The 20,882-nt window shown below is 43.9% G+C and overlaps 1 protein-coding gene across 1 annotated transcript in view; it reads left to right on the top strand.

Annotated features, from left to right (window-relative positions):
- DNER (delta/notch like EGF repeat containing) overlaps positions 1–20,882 on the top strand; it is a 186,979-nt gene that overhangs the window by 127,379 nt on the left and 38,718 nt on the right. Inside the window, exon 11 of the mRNA XM_032594126.1 lies at positions 20,710–20,832. Within this exon, the coding sequence (XP_032450017.1) occupies positions 20,710–20,832 (123 nt within the window). The remainder of the gene's footprint in view (positions 1–20,709; positions 20,833–20,882) is intronic.

Here is a 20,882-nt window from a genome sequence, read left to right as displayed (position 1 = left end):
GCACCTAACCCCCTTTTATTGAGACACCTCATGGTTCCCCTGATGTGCGTTCTACCTTGCCGCAATGAATAATAGACCCAGCTTGTTCAGCTACAGGTGTATGTTTGGTAGCCTTTAGTTGAAGAGCACTGACAGTGCTTAATTGACTGAAATGTTCAAAATATCAAAGGTTCAGTCGATTAAAGTTTTGTATTAACAACAGCTCAGTCAGAACTTCCTGGACAGAGAGATATTGTGGATTTATATATGGGGGGAAGGACACTATGGAACACAGGTCCTGGGGGGGTGTGGGACGGGGAGGAGAGGGGAAGTTCAGAGAACAGTAGATGCACTTGGCTGCAGAATAAGATGCACTAGGGACAGTAATGAGTGGTGAGGCTGAAGTGCTCACTGGGGCACACGGAGAATCTAGACGCTGACTTTGGAACGTGAAGACTTGCAGACATTTTGCATTGTATGCGAACTGACCTGCGTTTTAGAAAGATTATTTTGATAGAATAGGGAGATCTCTGGGAAGAATGGGTAGTTCTAGGAAGAATGGGGAAGAAAGATTATTCTGGTAGAATTTGATATTACAGATAGAATTACAATCCAGAAGGACTGGTAAGACAGCAGGTGAGTCAGGAAGCTTAGGCAGGTGGAAATGAGGACTTAAACTTGTGGCTGTGGGAAGGAAAGATTGGACCTACAATCTAGTCGACAGGTTGACTCATCAGAGTTCGGATATCCGCCGAATGCAGGGAACAATGTTCTGAATGGAGTCGAAGGTACCTCTCCGGCTTTAACTTGGGAAACTCAGAGTAATAGGGAGATGTGCAGAAGGAGCCTGTTTTGGTACACAGGCCAACAAAGGTGGATGTGCTATTAGGGAGTTGTTACCTAAGCCTGGGACTGGGTGAAGAGACTGAAACGAGAGGAATGAGGATGGGGTCCGGGGGTATCGGCGCTAGAGAAAGTCAAGACAACTACTGAAACTGTTGGGGGTGGGGGAAGGGGGCAGTTGGGGGTGTGTGGGAGAATTTTCAGGGAGGGGGCTGAGGCATCGGCAGCAGAGGCTGGCGGAGGCATCACTGAGCTGGGAGGGACACCGGGTGAGCAGCTCACCTGGGGATATTAGTGGCGGTGGGAGGAGAAGGCACTGCCCAGGGTGTGAGGAACGAGGCCACCGTGGGCCCAGAGTGAAACTGAGTCAGACTTGCCCACACCACAGGAGGCTGCGGAGCCTGCCCCAGTGGCGTCCACAGCTGTGGCCATGGCCATTCTTCGTCTCCATTTTGTTTTGATTTTAATTTGGGGGGCATTCAGGGAGAATTAGTGCTATTTGCCTTCTTTAGGCCAGTGCCCTGAGGGATCAATAGAAGGAGAGAAAAGGACACTAGTAACGAGTAAAGGGCACTTCACTGGTGGAGCATATGGAATTTTTATGAGATTTTTGACGTTAAAAATCTATTCACAAGGCTGCTTTTTAACCTCGCTTTACATGGCTAATCCATATGTAGGAAAGCGTTGATGAGCTGGCCTTTATAATTATGGTGGATTTCTGTTCCTTCTGCTCCCACTGCTCCGCTTAAAATTCAAATAGCTGAGAGCTCGTTCGTGGCTGAACTATTGTCGAAAAAGAATGAGATTTACCTACTGGCAGTAGGTTTTAGAATAGTCTGGGAGGACAGCAGACAGTGTTTTACATCATCTGACCTGGAACGCAGGTTAGAAATGGCAGCTGGTAACAGCTTGGTCACTAAGCAGTGCCTTTCCGAGGATGGCTCTATTTGAAGCAGTGCCAGCATGTAATTTCAGGAACTTCTCATAAAGTTCATGGCCATCGGGGTCAGATGGGGATGTACTTGAAACTATTCCGTAACTAAGCCACTGACTCTTATTTTATTTTGTGGTTGGGAGTTACTCTGATCCGATTGCTACTATTTTGGGGCTTGCTGAGAGTCTGGGCATCTGAAAGGTAGAATTGAAAGTCGGCATCCTTGCCTCTCTTACCAGCTGTGATGGGAAGGGGCCTGGCTAAGAGTTGAGCGGAGCCGAATTCAAGCCCCAGCTTTGTCACTGAACAGTTGTGCAGTCGGTCTCTGTTGGCCTTAGTTTCCTCTTCGACAAAGTGGGGATAAGCCACAAAGCTCAAATGAGGTGATGCATATGATCGTGCACTTTGAAATCTATAAAACGATGAAGCAGCCATGAAAATGTCAGCTATGCCTTTTTCCGGGGAAGACTGGTGAGGAATTATTAAATCTGTGCTGGGATTCTTTTCATATGAAGTTCAAGGCTAGAGTTGGAGTAGACGTGGGATCCGTCTTCACGGCCATAGTGGATACAGGTCCACTTATAGGATTCAGTGACTGCTCGCGGCCTTGGCTCTCGGTGGCTGCGGTGATAAACATTTAAGTGTCCGGTGCTGGGCGGAGCTCTTTAAGTGGAATGGTCACTTGGATCCCATAGTCGTTAAGTGGTGGGACCGTGGTGGTTGTCATTTCTGGGCCCGAGATGACAGAGCTAGTTAAGGATGAAGCTGGGGTTGAATCTGGGCAAGTGGGATCCAGACCCCAGGAAATGGGGTCAAAGTCTGTGGCTTTGACTCACCACTGGTTCCTCAGGACTGAACAGTGAAATATTTTAACCAGATTTTCTAAGCGGTAGTTGTCTTAATAGCTACCTCACAAGAACACATAAAGTTGGGATTCATCAGGGCGTTGATTCAGCTATACTGATCCAGGCAACGCCCTTTATCCAGGCGGCTTTGCCTGAGTAGCTCCCATCTGTGAGAATCGCCTGCATGCAGACTCTGCGCCCGTCACTTGACCGATATTCTCTCTTACTTAACCCCAGCTCATAGCATGCCTATTTTTTTATTCAAGGATGAGGAAATCGAGGCAGGGAGAGTAAACAACGGGTGGGAGGGGTCACAGAGCCACAGATTTAACTGGGTTTACCTAAGCACTGAAGCTCCTGACTGATAGGGAGACTCTCAGCAGAGGCCTCCTTGTGGTCCCCCAAGTTGTGTGTGAACCTGGGCAGTCACCAACATCTGTGCCAGCCACAAGAAGAAGTTTCCAGACCCCGCTCGTCCCAGGACAGCTCCTGAGATAAGGCCTGAAAAGCGTCCTTGGCTGTGGTCTAGTGAGTGGCTCTTGACCACTAGTCCCTTACTTTCTAGCACAGAGAAGCACAGTTCTGGCTTTCAGAAAAGTGACCCGCTTGTGGATAGTTGGGCCCCTTCTGCTTTTGATACCCTGAAGGTTCAGCTGTTTTGAAAACAATGCCAAGGGCTCCTTGGGACGGAAACTTGTGACTGCATCTCACCTGATGTCTGCTGGCTGCACTTATTTAAAGAAACTGCTCTCTTGTGACTCAGATGAGAAATGCAGACATGCCATGTGACAAATGTGTCACCCTTCAGCATAGGGGACCTCTCTTGATTGGTGCTTCTCACTCCCGGACTCTCCAGTGCCTAGGAGCAATTTCACCTTTTTTCTTCCCACCAGAATCTGAAAGTCTCTTGCATTGATTGTTGTAGGCCATGGAGGCCTTGGATGCTGTTTCTTTTCACCCGGCTCTGGTAATGTCCCTGGAATGTTCTTTCCTCTTCATATTTGGTTTTGGTTTTTAGTTCTTTGCCTCGAGAGAGCTCGGATGTCCTACCTTCCAGTGTCACTCCTTCCCACGGGAGTGGTTCAGTGGCACTGGCCTGTTGTCCCTCTCAGTAGTGGAGGATCAGCTAGGCTTCAGATCCCCAGGGCTGGTGACCCTGTGACAACGTGCTGTTGTAGGTGATGTCGGAGATGTACGGTGACTGATGGCAGCCCGCGTCCTGAGTCCCAGATACACAACCCGAAAGGAGACCAAAAACCTACGCTTTCTTCTGGTCTTTCAGTCTTCACTGTGCTTTTAAATTCTTTATTGATTTGAATTTGTACACAAAGCTGCGGACAATGTACTGCATTTCTTCCATCAGTTTTCCATCACAGTCATTAATTTTCAACGTAAGGGCACACGATGAAAGTTGCTGCATATGCCGGGTGCTTTTACAGAATTGCTTCAGTTTTAATGAAGATTCAGAGCCCTTAGGTTTGCCTGCAGCAGAGTGATATATAACCTGCTTTTCAGTCCAGCACATTGTCAACTCAGAGCACTTGCCGATTTTGCAGAGCGGTGTGTCCTGTCCCGGGTCACCGGGGGCTTCCTTACGTGGTGTCACAGTGCTCCCATTGGCTTTATAGGAGTTGCCTACAGAGATCATTAGCTGTTTGGGCTGAAATCTTAATGAAATGTTCATGATGATTATCAGGATCATGTTTCATTTTTTTCAATACCAGATGGTTTTTATGATCTAGATCAGAGTGAATGTCCGGGGTTTAATTCATTAGTAAAAGTATACCTTTTAGATTGGATAAGCCCAACTGAAAACAGGCATGGCCTAAGGAATATGGACAGCCTCGTGGTCTGATTTTGGGACAGTTTTCCTTCATCCATTACCTCCCCAAAATACCTTTTATAATAGTTCCCTGATGCCTAAAATTTTATGTGTGTGGTTTTATTCCTTTAAGTTAGGCAATGTCTCTGCTAATTAAGCCTCTGTATTAGTTAGTTACTGCTGCATAACAAAACATTCCAAAATCTGGTAACTTAATACAATCTTTTATTGCCTGTGATTCTGTGGTTGATAATTTGGGCAGGGCTTAGCTGGGACGTCTCTTCTCTGCTCCACATTGTGTTAGGTGTGCTCACTTATGCTTTTGTGGTTGTCCAGAAAGTTAGCCAGAGACTGGCCCGTCCTGGACGACCTCATGCACATGTCTGGTACTTGGCTGGAATGATGGGGAGCATCTGGGCTACATGTTGCTCATCATCCAACAGACCAGTCTAGGCTTCTTCACATGGCAGCAGGGTTCCAAAAGCAGCAAGGGAGGACAGACACATTTTCAACGCACATTTTCAGAAGTTTCTTCTTCTGTTATGTTTGCTAACATCTCACTGGTGGAGTATGTCATAGAGCCAGGTCTGTAGCTACAGAGAATTTGTGGCCACCATTTTTTTTCTTTTTGTAATCTACCATAATCTTAAACCTAAATATGTGAGGAATGTGCATGAGTTTAATATATAAGAACAGATTTGAGGAGAAAGATAGTTGAAAGACAAAAAAAAAGTATGTAGTTATGATTGAGTGAACGAGATGAGGTCCCACTGAACTTGTCTGCCCCAGGAATAAGGAATATCTTGGAGACAACTGCTCTCCCTGTATCATAGTTTCTTCATAGTTCTGTGTGGATTGAGCCTCATCTCTCCTTTATTTCAAGGAAGTCTCATGTTCTACGTACATTATTCATACACATACTCAACTAGGATCTACACTTTTGATTTTTCACTGCTTTATAACTTCTTTATTGAATAAATTCCCTATTTTTAGGCATCCTTAGTGATCACTTAGTAGAGGCAACAGGAACATAACTCCAGATTTACTCAAATAATCCAGTTCCCACTCCAGTTCATTTGAATTTATAAATTGTCTTTGCAATCCAGTTGCCTCAAGGTACAGTAGTTCTGGTGGTTAATTTCCTCCATGAAGTTCTTTTTCTTCCCCCTTAATTAATAACTTTATTTTATGTGTTTCTGTTTCTTATTTTGAATTTATCTTTATTTTTGTTTTTATTATTTATTTTAAGAGAGAGACAGAGAGAGAGAGAGCGAGAGAGCAAGAGAGTAGGGGAAGGGCAGAGAGAGAGGGAGACAGAGAATCCCAAGCAGGCTCCGCACTGTCAGCACAGAGCCCCATGTGGTGCTTGAGCTCAGAAACCATGAGATCATGATCTGAGCCGAAATCAAGAGTTGGACACTTAACTGACTGAGCCACCCAGGCACCCCTCTTGTTTTGAATTTCTAATGTGAAGAAAATACAAGGCATAATATACAAAACTGTGTAGCCATTACACACTTTTTTAAGTTTTTATTTAACTTCTAGTTAGTGAACCTACAGTGTAATATTAGTTTCAGGTGTACAGTATAGTGATTCATCACTTCCATACGGTAGCCGGTGTTCATCATGACAAGTGCACTCCTTAATCCCCGTCACCTATTTCCCCCATCCCCCACTGGCCACCTTCTGGTAACTATCCGTTCTCTAGAGTTAAGAATCTGTTCTTTCTTTGCCTCTTTCTCTCTTTTTTGCCCCTTTGCTTATTTGTTTTGTTTCTTAAATTCCACATATGAGTGAAATCATATGGCATTTGTCTTTCTCTGACCGACTCACTTCACTTAGCCTCATCCTATGTAGTTCCATCCACGTTGTTACACATGGCAAGATTTCATTCTTTTTTATGGCTGAATAATATTTCATTGTATATATCACAGCTGCTTTATCCATTCATCAGTCGGTGGATACTTGGGCTGTTTCCGTACAGAAATTGGCTGTCATAGATAGTGCTGCTACAAACATAGGGGTGCATATATCCCTTTGAGTTAGTAATTTTGCATTCTTTGGATAAATATCTGGTGGTGCAATTGCTGGGTCATAGGGTAGTTCTATTTTTAACTTTTTGAGGAACCTCCATACAGTTTTCCAGAGTGGCTGCACCAGTTTACGTTCCCGTCAACAGTGCACGAGGGTTCCCCTTCTCCACGTCTTCTCCAACAACTGTTGTTTCTTGTGTTGTTGATTTTAGCAATTCTGACAGTGTATTTACTTTAGAATAACAGTGACTAAGGAGGAGGTTGGAGGATTGCTTTGCATTGTGCCTTCCATGAGAAGGAAAGCAGATATACCTAGGGAAAAAAAAAATCTACCTTTGCACTGTGGAGTCCATGCACCAGAATTTTCTGGAACGGTCTTTATCACAGTGTTTTGTTTTCCCACACACAAGTCCTTTGGTACTAAACTATGTGTCCAGGGGGGCCCCTCTTATCATTGGAAACAGCCTAACTTTGTCAGATCATGTTTCTCAATTTTTGGTGTGTAAAAATTATTGTAGATTGTCTGCCATTTTTATTCTTCTTTCTGATTAAAAAAATTTTCCCCAGTTTTTTTTGGATATGACTGCCATATAACAGTTGTGTAAATTGAGGATGTACAGTGTGTTTATTTGATACGCTTACATGATATTGCTAAATGATTACTACCATAGCAAAGTTAGCAGCATCACATCACCTACTTACTAGTTCTTATTTGTGGCAAGAACATTTAAGATCCTGCTTTCTTAGCAACTTTCAAGTATGTAATACAGTATTATTAAATAATCACCCTGCTGTACATTAGACCCCAGAACTCTTTGCACCCTTTAGCCTATGTCTCCTTAGCCCCAGGAAACCACCCTTCTATTCTCTGTTTCTATAAGTGCTGTCTGCCATTTTCTGATGGTATTCCCTTAGCTAAAATGATATTTCCATGGGTTTAGGAACCTGGATCAGAGGTGTGGGGAGAATTTCACTCACTAATCTGAATTTAGGCTTGCTTCTCCACATTCTGATTGGGGGTATATGACTCCCAGTCCTACAAGGAGAAAAAAATGTTTGCCACTTCTATACCCTTGTTACCTTCTCTCATTCTGGCCTTTCTTTTCAAATTTGGCACCTGCTGTCAGCGTGGGATTCCTTTGTATTGCTTTATTCCCTTAAGCAAATCGGAGAGGAGTATAGTTTCCATTTAGTCTATGCACCTGTGGTTGGTAGGTCATCCGACCAAGTTTCACTATTGTTTATTTATATGCCTATGACTGGTACATGTTCTGACTGTGTGTTTTGTCGTTGTATTTGATATGCTGAGGGAAAGCCATAGAGATTAAATATATTACTGTGCTGTATCTAGCACCTGCCATAGATAACTCCTACCACTTCCCTGCCCTTTTGAGAATCAGAAGTTGTAGGAGATGTACGCTTTGCTATTGTATAGCTCAGTGGGTCTCAGACTTCAGTGTGCATTAGAATCATAAAGAGGGCTTCTTAAATCAGAGCTCTGGGCTCCGCCCACAGAGTTTGAGTCAGCAGGTCTTGGTTGGGGCCTGAGAACTTGCATTTCCAACGAGTTTCTAAGAGATGCTGATGATGCTGGTCTTGGAGCCACATGACAAGAATCACTGGTATAGTGTGATGAATAGACACAAGCCCCTTTGAGGGCAAATACCTCCAAAGAATATTCAGTGATAATTGAATAAGTGAATTAAAATCAAATTTAAGCAATAGTTTGTGAAATAAATTTAAATAGAATGAAACATTCAGAAAACTTTCCTGTGCTTTAACGTTTAAAAATTCTTCTTTTAAGGATGCCTGAGTGGCTCAGTCTGTGAAGCATCTGACTTCAGCTCAGGTCATGATCTCACGGTTCATGGGTTTATGAGTTCAAGCCCCACATCAGGCTGTCTGCTGTCAGTGCAGAGCCCGCTTCGGATCCTGTTTCCCTCTCTCTCTACTCCTGCCCCACTTGCACTCCCTGTCTCTCTCAAAATAAATAAACGTGAAAAAAAAACCTCTTTGTTAATATACATACTTGCATGAAAATAATCATCTAAGATTTATTTTCTCTCCAAAGCACTGCAATAGAACCTTAATCTTTGCACCCTAACACTTAACCTCTTGCCTGTTCAGGGCCCTGTGTCAGTCTGGATGCATTCCATACCAAACAACCTCTAGAATGTGAGGCTTTTGAACCTACCTTTTTTTCCTTTCTTTTTAAAAAATGTTTATTTATTTTGAGAGAGAGAGAGAGAGAGAGAGGGGAGAGAGAGAGAGAGAGCGCATGAGTGGGGAAGGGCAGAGAAAGAGGGGAGAGAGAGAGAGAGAGAGAGAGAGAAGCCCAAGAAGCTTCTGTGTTGTCAGTGTAGAGCCCATGGCGGGTCTCAATTCCATGACCTTGCAATCATGACCTGAGCTGAAATCAAGGGTCAGAAGCTTAACCAATTGAGCCACCTAGATGCCACCTACCTTTGCTTTACTAAATCTTTTCATCATTATCGTCATCTCAAATGTAAACCACGCCATTTCCAAATGTATTTATAAATATACTAGTTAAATAAAATAAAACATTTTACTTGTTGTTTTTAAGGAAACATATACCACAATAATCTTTAAAATCAAAGTTATAAAATATTGTCATTATACTTAATTTTGAATCAGCGCTTTAATCATAGTGTTGTAAGAATTTGCGTTTATTTTTAATTACAATTTTTTAAGTTCTTATTTATTTATTTTGAAAGAGAGCGAGCAGAGGAGGGGTAGAGAGAGAGAGAATCCCAAACAGGCTCTGCACTATCAGCTCAGAAACTGACGCAGGGCTTGAGCTCATGAACTGTGAGATCAAGACCCAGGCCGAAATCAAGAATCAGATGCTTAACCAACTGAGCCACTCAGGCGCCCCTCTAAGAATTTGCATTTAAAAAAATACTTTCTCTAGGGAGTCAGTGAGAAAAACAGACCCCTTTAGAATCAATCATTTTAACTTTAGCTACCACGTGTTTAGAGGTAACCTACCGGTGAGTTTGTTTGTAAGCTGTAAAGACATATATGAATGTTAAGCGTTATTATTAAAGGAAACGATATTTCTTTATGTATTTGCGTCCCCTTATGTGTGTGTTTCCTTTTGTAAAACACTTTTTTATGTCTCCTCCATTGTTGAACTCCCAAGTAACTTGTTTCTCTTCTTTCAGCTGGCATAGAGCATAGGTAGAATCCACCCTCTAGTGGTCAAAAACATCATGGGGAGAAAAAGACATTTATAAAGGCAAACCATTGCAAAGAGATGGATTTTTTCTTGGGACTAGTCTGTGACCTAGTTCCAAAGGCAAATCCAAGAGAAGGCTCCTAGAAATGTTTAGACAACATAGAAAAATCCCCAAAATGATAGATAGGTTTAAGCCTTGTTTTGCAAGTGTTTCTGTTTCAGCAGGCTGTCCGTGGAGTTCTTGAACTCCGAGCTTCATCATCTATAACATATTCTTCCATTTGTCCTTAAATTTGTTTTTTGGAGGAGAATGCTAACTATTTGTAAGGACGGAACTCAGAACAGTGGTGGTTTGCTTTTCTAGCATATGTGTAAGATTTTTTTCCCTTCCAATGTGAATTGATGATTTGCACTCTATTAATAAATATAGAGATGTTTCAGAATTTTTAACATCTCCAAAGGTTTTCTTTTTTACATGTTAAAAGATGCAGTTCTCCTTATAAAAAAGGTTTTTTGGGGGGTGCCTGGGTGGCTCAGTCAGTTAAGTGTCTGACTTCGGCTCAGGTCATGATCTCGCAGTCCATGAGTTCAAGCCCCACAGTGGGCTCTGTGCTAACAGCTCAGAGCCTGGAGCCTATTTTGGATTCTGTGTCTCCCTCTCTTTCTACCCCTCCCCTGCTCTCCCTCTCTCTCTCTCAAAAATAAATAAACATTCAAAAATTTTTTTAAGTTTTTTTTTTTTTTTTAAATAGCAGTGTACCTTATTGTGATGGTTGTTAAATGGCCTTAAAATGTCTTCTCTTCCAGTAAGACTAGATCTTTTCCCTTCATGCACCCCTCCACCTAAAAACTACCCTTAGTGAGGTCAGCCTTTTCTTCATGTTACCAGTTATCTTCTGCCCAAATCACTGTAGACACAGAGCATGAGCATCATTTCCCTCGGGAATCAGCAACATGACTTCGAGTTGTGATAATACAAATAAAATACCTATAAAAGCATCTCTGACACTTTCTTCTTGTGTTACACAAGTAACATATTTTCAGTGTAGAAAATTAGGGAGTGGAAATATGCACATTTAAAATATAAAAAGCATCCTTTAAATTCACTGCCTGACAAAAACTACTGTCAATTTCAGGATACATTTCCCCAGGCGTTTTTTTTTCTTTAATTATTCCAAATCAGACATTTGCCAAGGAAAGAACTCTTGTTGTAAATTATTTATGCAAAGGTGAGTTTGCCCTGTGAGTCCGTCTTCTTAGCAAATTCCATGCCCGCAGTGTGATTGAGCATCTTCTATATTTCACCGACCTGGGCGCTAAGGAAAAGAGAGAACAGATAGTTGTTAAAGAGAAAATACAGAATTTGGGATCAAAGTTTGAGCCGTGAGTCAAGGTTTTACCTCCATCGGGAAACTGGATCCAGCACAGAGAGTGTCAGGGGATAAGGCTGAGAAAAGGCTTAAAGGAGTAGGTTTTGAAAAAGTCAAATGTAATCAGACTCTGTTTCATATTAGAAAAGCCCAGGTATTTGAGCTTCTGACTGGTGAAACCTGGGCTCAGGCATCTGTGCAAGGGCAGAGCCGGCACTCTTTTGTGTTTTTCCAGTAAGCGGGCTTTGTTGCCCACGGGAAGCGGCGATTCAGGAAAATGGTACCCTCCAGGGTTATGATGCTTAGTGCCTCTGTTGCATATTCTAGGCGGTCACCTATTTCAGAATTATAGCACCTTCGTTGTCTTTTAAAATCAGGTTTGCGCCGTGCCCCGCGGACCAGAGGGACACATGCCACAGTGGTTACATAGTGGGTATGTATTATATGCCGGGCACTGTGTTGGATGCTTTCCTCGTGTTACCAGGCACTCCCGTGAAATGCCAAGTGCATGTCCTCCTGGAGATGGGGCAGGGGCCCTCCTTTTATAATGACCTCAGTGACTTTGGTTGCCACAGGCGCCCATGAATTACCTTGATGGAAGATGTCACACGCCGGCAATGAGCCAGTGACACCTGGATGGCCCAGAGCTCCCTACCTGTAAACACGTAACACTGGGTGGCAAGAAGAGGCTAGTGGAAGGAGAACGGTGTCAAATGCACGTTATGTGAATAAAAGATAACTGGAGAGGTGAAAATCCTCCAGTCTCTTCACTCACATGTTCAAACCACTTCCGCCTCCAATGCTCCACCGTCTCGATGGCTCCTGAAGAGCCCTGCCCGTGGTCAGGCGGTTGGTTACACCAGGTGGCGATGTGGCTCCACAGGGGACCCGTGACTTCTGTAGTAATTCTATCATGTCTGCACCAGTTTCTCTCTCTCTCTGTCTTTTTAGGTATTCTTTCTCTGTGCCTTTCCCCCAGCCCCCCGCCCCCCATCTCCCCCTTGGTATTCTGGATCCCTGTCTTCCTCTTTGGCTCTCCCTTCTGGCCCCACACCTCCTTCTTGTTCTCCTCTCCCTCTCTCTCTGCTTTCTCCCTCCCCCAACTTATGTCTTTGGACCCCAAACCCTTCTTTTTTTTAGCTATCACATAATAGATCCCCTCCGTACCTAGTTCAGTCCTTGTCAATGTGGTCAGACCTCATATTGTCATTGAAATGAGTGTTCTTTCTCCGAAGTGCTTCTGTTTCCCTTGGGAGAAACTGCTGATTCCTTCTGTTCAGTTAAGATCTACTTCCAGAAAGTGGTTTTCTGCGCCTTTCCATCCCATCCCCTATACCAACCCCACTGTATTAATGAGATTCTATTGTATTGGAAAGTGCCTCGAACAGAAACTGGCCCCTGAAAGGGGGTTTGATAAATGTCAGTTCCCTCGTTCCTTCCAGAAGGAATCTCAGCATCTCTAAATAAGACAGGGCAGGACCCTGGGACTCCCTTCCATCCTCACTCTCTTTGCCACCCTCCACATGCAACTTCTTACAAGTGTTGCTGTTTTACTTTGTAAATGGCTCTTGACATTTATTCTCTAGCTGGCCCTGCCACCACCCTCCTCCTGGCCATGTTTTCCCTGGGTCTGTTGCCATACCTCTTAACTGATTCCTCCATATTGTTTCTTGTGGGTCTTTCCCCCCATACTCCGAAAGAGTAATCTTTCTGAAAGGCAAATGTGACTTGTCATCCCCTGGCTCCCACTCCACTGAAGGTGTCATCTGGTGCCTGCCTGTCTCTCGTTTCTTCTCTGCCCTCTGCTCTTCAGTAGACCGCAGCCCATCTCTGGAATGGGCCAGAGGCTGGGTCCCCTCACCATGAGACTTCTGCACTCTCTGCCTGTCCTGCCTTGAATTTCCCTGGGTGCGTCTCCCACCTTTTTGATACATGTGCACAACCCACCTCTCAGCTCACTGTCCTTCCTCAGGGAAGCCTCTCTGGATCTCCGTCAAGGCCAGCTCCCCTGCTTCTCCTTCCCCCGGCAGCCTAGACCCCCATCTTGCTCGCACTCACCCAGTTACAGTTTCACATTTGCTCGGATCATTGCTTGGTGTCTGCCTCCTTTAAATGCCCCTAGTAGAAGTATTATGTCTATTTTCACACCATGCCTGGCACCCAGGAAGCATTTAATCACTGTATGTTGCATTAAAGAATGAATCAACAAAAGAGGCAAACAGGAGACCGAGAACCTGGCCAACCTTCGCCCAATGACGGTGGAAGGCAGCGGCAGCCTAGAGGGACAAGGAAGACAGACTCACTGCGTGAACTGTTAGGATATGACATATAGCCGGCTCTCCGTTATCTGCCTTTTTGGAAACCCAGGGAGGGACGTGAAGATTTGTAGATGGCTCAGCCGCACATACATAACAGGGAAGCTTGAGAGTCTAAAACTTTAGCCTCGATGTATAGTCCTTTCAATATAAGGTTTGTAAGAACCATAGCAATGGAAACATTGATTGATTTGGGTATTTTCTCCCTGGCTCAGGTGTCTCCATCAACGAAAAGGATAAGAAACGAGGGAATAAAGAAAGAGGCAGTATCAGCAGCCCCTGTGCTCCCCATGGCAGCTATGCTCTGTCTCTTTACACAAGTTCCTCCTGTTTACAGAAATTTTCCTTTTTCTTGCATGCGTGCGTGCGTGTGTGTGTGGAACGTAATTGCTCCATGGAAGTCTGTACAGATACTAACATCAGGTCTATTTAGAACAGAACATGTGGGCAGTGGGGGGCACCTTGGTGGCTCAGTGGGTTAAGCGTCCGACTTTGGCTCAGGTCACAATCTCATGGTTCGTGGGGCCCCTCATCCGGCTCTTTGCTTCCAGTATGGAGCCTGCTTGGGATCCTCTGCCCCTCCCTCTCTCTCTCTGCCCCTCCCCCACTCACACTTTCTTTGTCTCTTTCTCAAAAACAAACTAAAAGAACAGAAGCCTGGAACACTCAATAGGATTAAGGTGAGCAGGGAACCATACCTGCATTTTCCCTCCTGTTTTTAAAAAAGATTCCTATTGGGAATGTATCAGCAGAGAGAGAGAATGACATAGCATGTGCACACACACACATTTAATTCTGAGTGGACAGAATAAAACGTGGAAGTGGCAATTGTGTTCTAGAACAGTTCAGACCCTGGGGGAGTAGAATCCTGGCTCACTCCTGTGCCTTTGCTAAGTCAGTCAGGAGCGTAGGACCTTGGTCTTCACAGGAAGACACAGGGGAGTTCTAGCCTAGTGGCAGAACATTCAGAAGGTTCTTAGTAGCTCAGACATCACCAGGGGTGGGGGGTGCGTCTCTCTTCTCTCTTCCCTTTCTATCCATCTATTTACTTACTTACTTTTATTGAAGTACGCTGACACACAATATTGCGTTACTTTAGCGATTTGACATCGTAGTGATTTGATTTGACAGGTCTATACAATACACTGTGCTCACCCCGAGTATGGCCACCATTGGTCACCACACACGTCGCTACTACAATACCATTGGCTGTGTTCCCTACGCTGTACCTTTCCTTCCCGTGACCTACTCATTCTATGATGGGAAGCCTGTACCTCCCACTCTTGTCTTCTCCCTTTATCCCATGAATTTGGTATTCACATCTAGGTAGCCCCACACGAACCGAGGGTCCATACTCTCTCATTGCTGGAGGAAGGCACCCAGGGACTGGTATTCTATTAAATCCATAGTCGCAGATGGGCCTTCTTGGTTCTGCCCCCAAATCCTTGCTCTCAATGCATTTCCTCTCCTCACAATGAAAATTTCAAACTTGCCCATTCATGTTGTTCTCTCCTCAAGTTCTCGTGTGATGAGAAGGATCTAGGACATTGGTTCTCCAAAGGGGCTTATGTTCTCCAAGGGACAATGTCTGGAGATCTTTTTGGTTGTCACAGCTGGGGAGGGGTGGGGCTGTTGGAATCTAGGGAGCAGAGGCCAGGAAGGCTGCTTACTGTCCTGCAGAACACAGGACAGCGCTCCCAACCACGAGGAATGACCTGATCCAGAAAGCCAATACTGTTGTGGTTGATTCTGGGTGTTACAGACTGAATTTTGTCTCTCCCCATTTCATATGTCGAAGTCCTAACCCCCCCCAGTGTGACTGAATTTAGAGACAGGGCCTTCAAAGAAGTGATGAAGATTCAATGAAGTCATCGGATGGGGCCATAAACCCATATGACTGGTTTCATAGGACCATCTGGGACACCAGGGGGGTGTGCCCACAGAGAAAAGGCCGTGTGCAGCCTCAGTGAGAAGGCGGCCATCTAGAAGGTGAGGAGAGAGGCCTCAGGAGAAACCAAACCCGCTGACATCTTGACATAGCATTTCCAGCTTCCAGAACTGTGGGAAAATACATTTCTGTTGTTTCATCCTCCCGGTGTGTGGTATTTCATTATGGCAGCCTGAGCAGACTCCTACACTAGGGAATGCATTTTGGGGACAACATAGGAAATTAGGAGGAACACAGGAGGTTGTGTGTCTTTGGGCAACCCTCTTCACCTTTTTGGCTCTTAATTCCTCAACTATATAATTGGGGCTAGTCATGCCCATCATTTTGGGCTGTCGTGAGGATTAACCAATTTAGCGCATGCAAAGGGCCTGATGCAAAGCAGGTGGCAGTAATGTACTATTAGACCATAAGCTTCTTGTTGGTAGAGACTTGCCATTTCGCTTTGTATCCACGGTACTTGGAAGCCCCTGACACATTGTAGGCACATCTTAAATGTGTGTTGGTTTAATCGAGGACACTCTGGGTGCTGATTCAACAGCTATTTTGAGCATCTTTTCTGTACCAGATGCTGTGGGTACAGCCGTGAATGCTATAGTCACAGCCTCTGCCTTGAAGCTTATATTCTAGTGGAGGAAGAGAAATAATAATCAAGAACAGGACTAAGTTGAAATATGATTTCAGACAGTTATAAGTGTTGTGATGAAATCAGTTAAGTGTTATGACGAGTAACTGGTGGAAGATGCTTTAGACCGTGTCAGAAAATTATCTGAAGAAGTGATTTTGGTTTGTTTTGTTTACTGATAAAAGGTGTGCCTCGTTGGTGACTGAAATTCTACAAGAGCTGTTGCTCTTGTGAAGTCGTTTTCCAAAGTGGTGAACAACTCTTGGTACAATCTCTTCATTTACCCAGTAGTTACATTCCAGGAAAACTCGGTGTATCTTAAAAACTGTGAATGTACATGTATAGGAATTAGGTTCTAGACCCAGAAAGTTCCAGACAGGGTTTTCACCTCTCTGAATTTCCAACAGGATGGTCCGAAGTTGTGAGGGACGCCAGGGCTATCCTTTGTTGTGTGGGGGTATCCTAGACATTACAGGATGGTTAATATCTCTGGCCTCTGCCCACTAAATTCTGGTCAAACCCTCCAATCACAGTGATAAGCAGTCCCTCCCCTCCCCCAACTTTGAAAACAATCTCTAAAGGGCAGTCTAGCTCCCTTTAAGAGTTATGATTCTGCAGGTCTCTAGTGACCTAATCTTCTCATCCAGCTGTTCTCGCCCTCTAGAGCCTTTGATCAGCTCACCTTGATTTCCTTCCCTCTACTGGCTCCCATGACATTGCTGTGCTTGGACTTTCTTCCTCTCTTTTTCCTCACCCTTGCCCCATGTTCCGATCTGATTTCTCCTTCTCCACCTGCCCTTCCATGTAGATCTGACCTTGGTCCCTTCTTTTTCCCTCTCCAAGGTTTTTCTTTGATAAAACTTCAACACCACTTCCAGGCCACTAGTTCCCAAGCTGCTCATTTCTACGCTATTTAAGCCTATTTTTTCCAGCTAAGTGAGTCCCTAGGTGAGCCCTAAGGCTCACCTTAGGGCTAAGTCCCTAAGTGAGCCCTAGGTTACATATGCCCCACATCCAATTGGCCAACTTTCTTTAAAGCCTGTTATCCCTTTGGCCGTACCTTTCTGTGTTAATGGCAACATCACCCACTCACTCAGCCTAAACATGGCGGCCATCTTGATTGCTCTCACTCCTCACATTCAGATGATTGCTGTGTTCTGTTAGTTCTAAGGAATATTGGAATCGAATATTCAGGAGCAAGTCATGTGAAGATGGGAGCAGCGTTGGTGATGAAGGTCAATGCCCTGGAAAGGGTCACTCTGATCTCTTCTGCTCTTTTGTTTTATTTAAAAATTTCTTTGGACTAGCCTAATTTTTCTACACCCTGGGCATACTGCCCTGAGCTAATTTGTTTGCCCGAATTAATTACTAGCGGGGGTGGGGGCAGCCTCATTTTCACAGAAGCCTTCTCTTTTGGAAGGAATGCCTTTTTATTCAAACAGTCCGATTTAGGTTTTTTGGCACCCGGTGTAAAGGGTGCCTTGACATTTCCATAAAGACATTGAAATGTTACCATCCCTGAAGAAACGGTTTCAGAATACGAAACCTTTATCTTTTTCTTTTCCCCTAAGGAAGAAGAACATCACCAGCTTAACTATCTCTGTAAAATAAAACTTCCTCATTTGCTTTTCATGTTACTAGTGGAAGAAGATAATGATGCAGTTTGTAAAATATGAAAACAATGATATGAAATTTGCTTTTGATTTTTGTCTATGTAAATAACACTTCAATTATGAGGTCAAAGATGCTTGTTAGGGTTATCTATTATTCTTCCAAGTGATTTTTGAAAGATCTGTTAGGAGGGCAAATACACTTGAAAAGATGTTCCTTGTGATTGTTACTCCATACTGAGTCGCCAAAAGACAATTGCCTCTTATTGTAGGTTATATATTATTCATATAATTTTTTTTTTAATTCTGAGAAAAATCACATAACATGAAACCTACCTTCTTAACAAAATGTTTAAGGGTCAGTACAGTGTTGCTAGTGATACACACATTGTCATAGAGAAGATTTCTAGAACATTTTCATTTTGCATAACTGAAACTCCGTATCCATTGAACAGCAACTCCCCATTTTCCCCTTCCCCCAGCCAGTGGTGACCACCATTCTACTCTGTTCCTATGAGTTTCACTACTTCATATAGCTCGTATAAGCAGAACCGTGAAATATTTGTCCTTCTGGGACTGGCTTATTTCACTTAGCTCATAGTCTCAAGGTTCATCCATGTTATAGCACATGACAAGATTTCCTTCTGTTTTTAAGGGCTGAATAATATTCCATCATATGTATAAACTGCATTTTCTTTATCCATTCATCTGTTGATCGACATCTTGGCTAATGGTGAATATGTTGCAATGATTACGGGTGTGAAAATATCTATTCGAGATCCTGTTTTCCATTATGTTGGATAAATCCCAGAAATGAGATTGTAATTCATATGGTAGATCTATGTTTAATTTTGGGGGGGGGGGGATTCTCTTTATTTTTTTCCATAGCAGCTGCACCATTTCACATTCCCACCAGCAGTGCATAAGGATTCCAGTTTCTCCATATCCTCACCAAGACTTGTTATTTTCTCTCCCTCTGTGTGTGTGTGTGTGTGTGTGTTTGTGTGTGTGTGTGTGTTTATAATGGCCATTCTAACAGGTATGATGTGATATCTCCTTGTAGTTTTGATTTTATTTCCTTGACCAGTGATCCTGAGAATCTTTTTGTATACCTGTTGGCCATTTGTATCTTCCATTAAAAAAAAAACCCAGCTCAAAATGGATTAAAGACCTAAATGTAAGACGTGAAACTCTAACACTCCCTGAAGAAAATATGGGGGAAAAACTTCTTAGCATTGGTCTTGGCAATGATTTCTTAGATATGGCACCAAAAGCAGAGGCAACAAAAGTAGAAGTAGGCAAATACGGCTATATCAAACTAAGAAACTTCATGGCAAAGGAAGCAATCAACTGAATAAAAGCCAACTATGGAATGGGAGGAAGTGTTGGCAGTGTGCATATTTGATAAGAAGTTAATATCCAAAACTCCTGTAAGAAGAAAGATTTTCTGTTGAATGTAGATCAGGAATCAGCAAACTTGTTCTAGAAGACATCAGAGAGTAAAGATTTGGGGCTTTGCAAGCCATATGATCTCTGTTGCGACTAGTCAGGCTGCCATTGTAGTGGGAACGCAGCCAGAGACGATACATAAATGGATGAGTGTGGCTGTGTCCCAACAAAACTTCATTTACAACACCAGACTGGGATGGATTTGGCCCGTGAGCCGGAGTTTGCTGGATCTAGAGCAGGGTTCTCTGTCTGGCTCTCTTAGCATTTTAGCTGGATAGCTTGTTGTGGAGGGCTGTCCTATGCCCCGTGGGATGTTGAACAGCACCCTGACACTGGGTACCAGGGGCAGCTCCTTCCCTACCACCCTGGTTGTGACCACCAAACGTGTCTCTAAAAGCATTGCCAAATGTCTTCTGGGGGCAAAATTGCTGTCAGTTGAGAAACTCTGGTCTGGATGATCAAAATACTGATGAAGAGTGATGAGAAATATTGCCCTAAAATTACAAAAAGTAGGGTAAGACAGAACAATCGAAAACCATGGCATATTTGTCTCAGGTAGGTCGAGGTCTCCTCTGAGGGGCTGTTAGCACCACCTAATTTGGGAAAGCAGTTCAAAAACAATAGCAATTGAAAAGTGTTCTGTCGATAATGCAAATATGAGTTTAACCTACTTTTGCAACAGGGACTGAAAACAAAACAGTTCAACGCATTAGCATGTCTTAATGAAACTTGCTGGGTTTGGAGGTTGGCTATGGGTTGGAAAGCTGGGGAGGAAAAAAACTACTCAAACTAGTAGTTGTAGTTCCCGTTTTGAGCAAAGGTTTATTTTTTCTGCTTATCTGAATTCAGAACCAACACAGGCAGGGTGATTTTTGAAAGCACTCACGTGTTTCTCATTGTTTGGACAGGGCCAGGAAAAAAAAAAAAATGGCTCGGTTTCACTGCAAATTGGCACTGACGCATGTTTTTGAAAGTTAAAAACAGTATAACATTCATGAGTGAATCTCAGAGAATGTTGTCTTCTTGTCCTTTAGAATAAACACCTGTTTTGCAAATAGAGTAAAAGCCGTCTTTATTGAGAAACTGTCGGTTTCTTTTTCTCCATTGCTCTTCATCTATTTTTAACCATTAGCATTTTAAAGTACAATTTAAAATGTTATCATTGAGATCATCATAATTTTAAATTAAAAAAAAAAATACCCCAGATTTTACCAGGAATTACAGCAAAGCCTTTTTTAGCTGAATCTCTTCTTGACCTGAAAAGCAAAGGAAATACATCAATCCTTTTCTCCTTTAATAAAATTCTCTGTGGTTGCTGGATAACACTTTTCCAGTCGGAGGAAGGGTGGTCCCCATCCTTGAAAGGAGCTGATGCTCCATGCCGTGAGCCCTGCTGCTCTCATCCCCGTCTCCTGCGGCCGCAGCAGATGCACTCAGTGACCCCGGCCTCCGGGTCACCAGTGCCGTTGGACGCGATGTCGTCCCGAGACCATCTGGTGGATAAATGGGATCACTTCCTTTATACTTGGGATCATGAAAGAGGGTGATGAAAACAGACTCGTCATAGGAAACTCTTCCCGGGAACCCACGTTTCCATACACCCCAAGGGACTCAAATCCTTAAGTCCCATCTGTCCGTGCCATGCTTCCGATCAATACCCAGCCGCCTCTCTTGTAGGCTGGTCCAGTGTGGGGGTGATTGGGACACGTGTGACCGCAGGCCTTTTTCTCCGTCCCTCAGGTTACCACGGCCTCTACTGCGAGGAGGAATACAACGAGTGCCTGTCTGCTCCGTGCCTGAACGCAGCCACCTGCAGGGACCTCGTTAATGGCTACGAGTGCGTGTGTCTGGCCGAGTACAAAGGTGAGCACCACCCCCTTGGCCTTCTTGCGCCCGAGTGGCCTAAACGACCT

The sequence above is a fragment of the Lynx canadensis genome, chromosome C1, assembly GCF_007474595.2.
Source record: "Lynx canadensis isolate LIC74 chromosome C1, mLynCan4.pri.v2, whole genome shotgun sequence".
Classification (NCBI taxonomy): Eukaryota; Metazoa; Chordata; class Mammalia; order Carnivora; family Felidae; genus Lynx; species Lynx canadensis.
The sequence above is the reverse complement of the archived record's forward strand: the minus strand, read 5'-3'. Positions and strand labels throughout refer to the sequence as shown.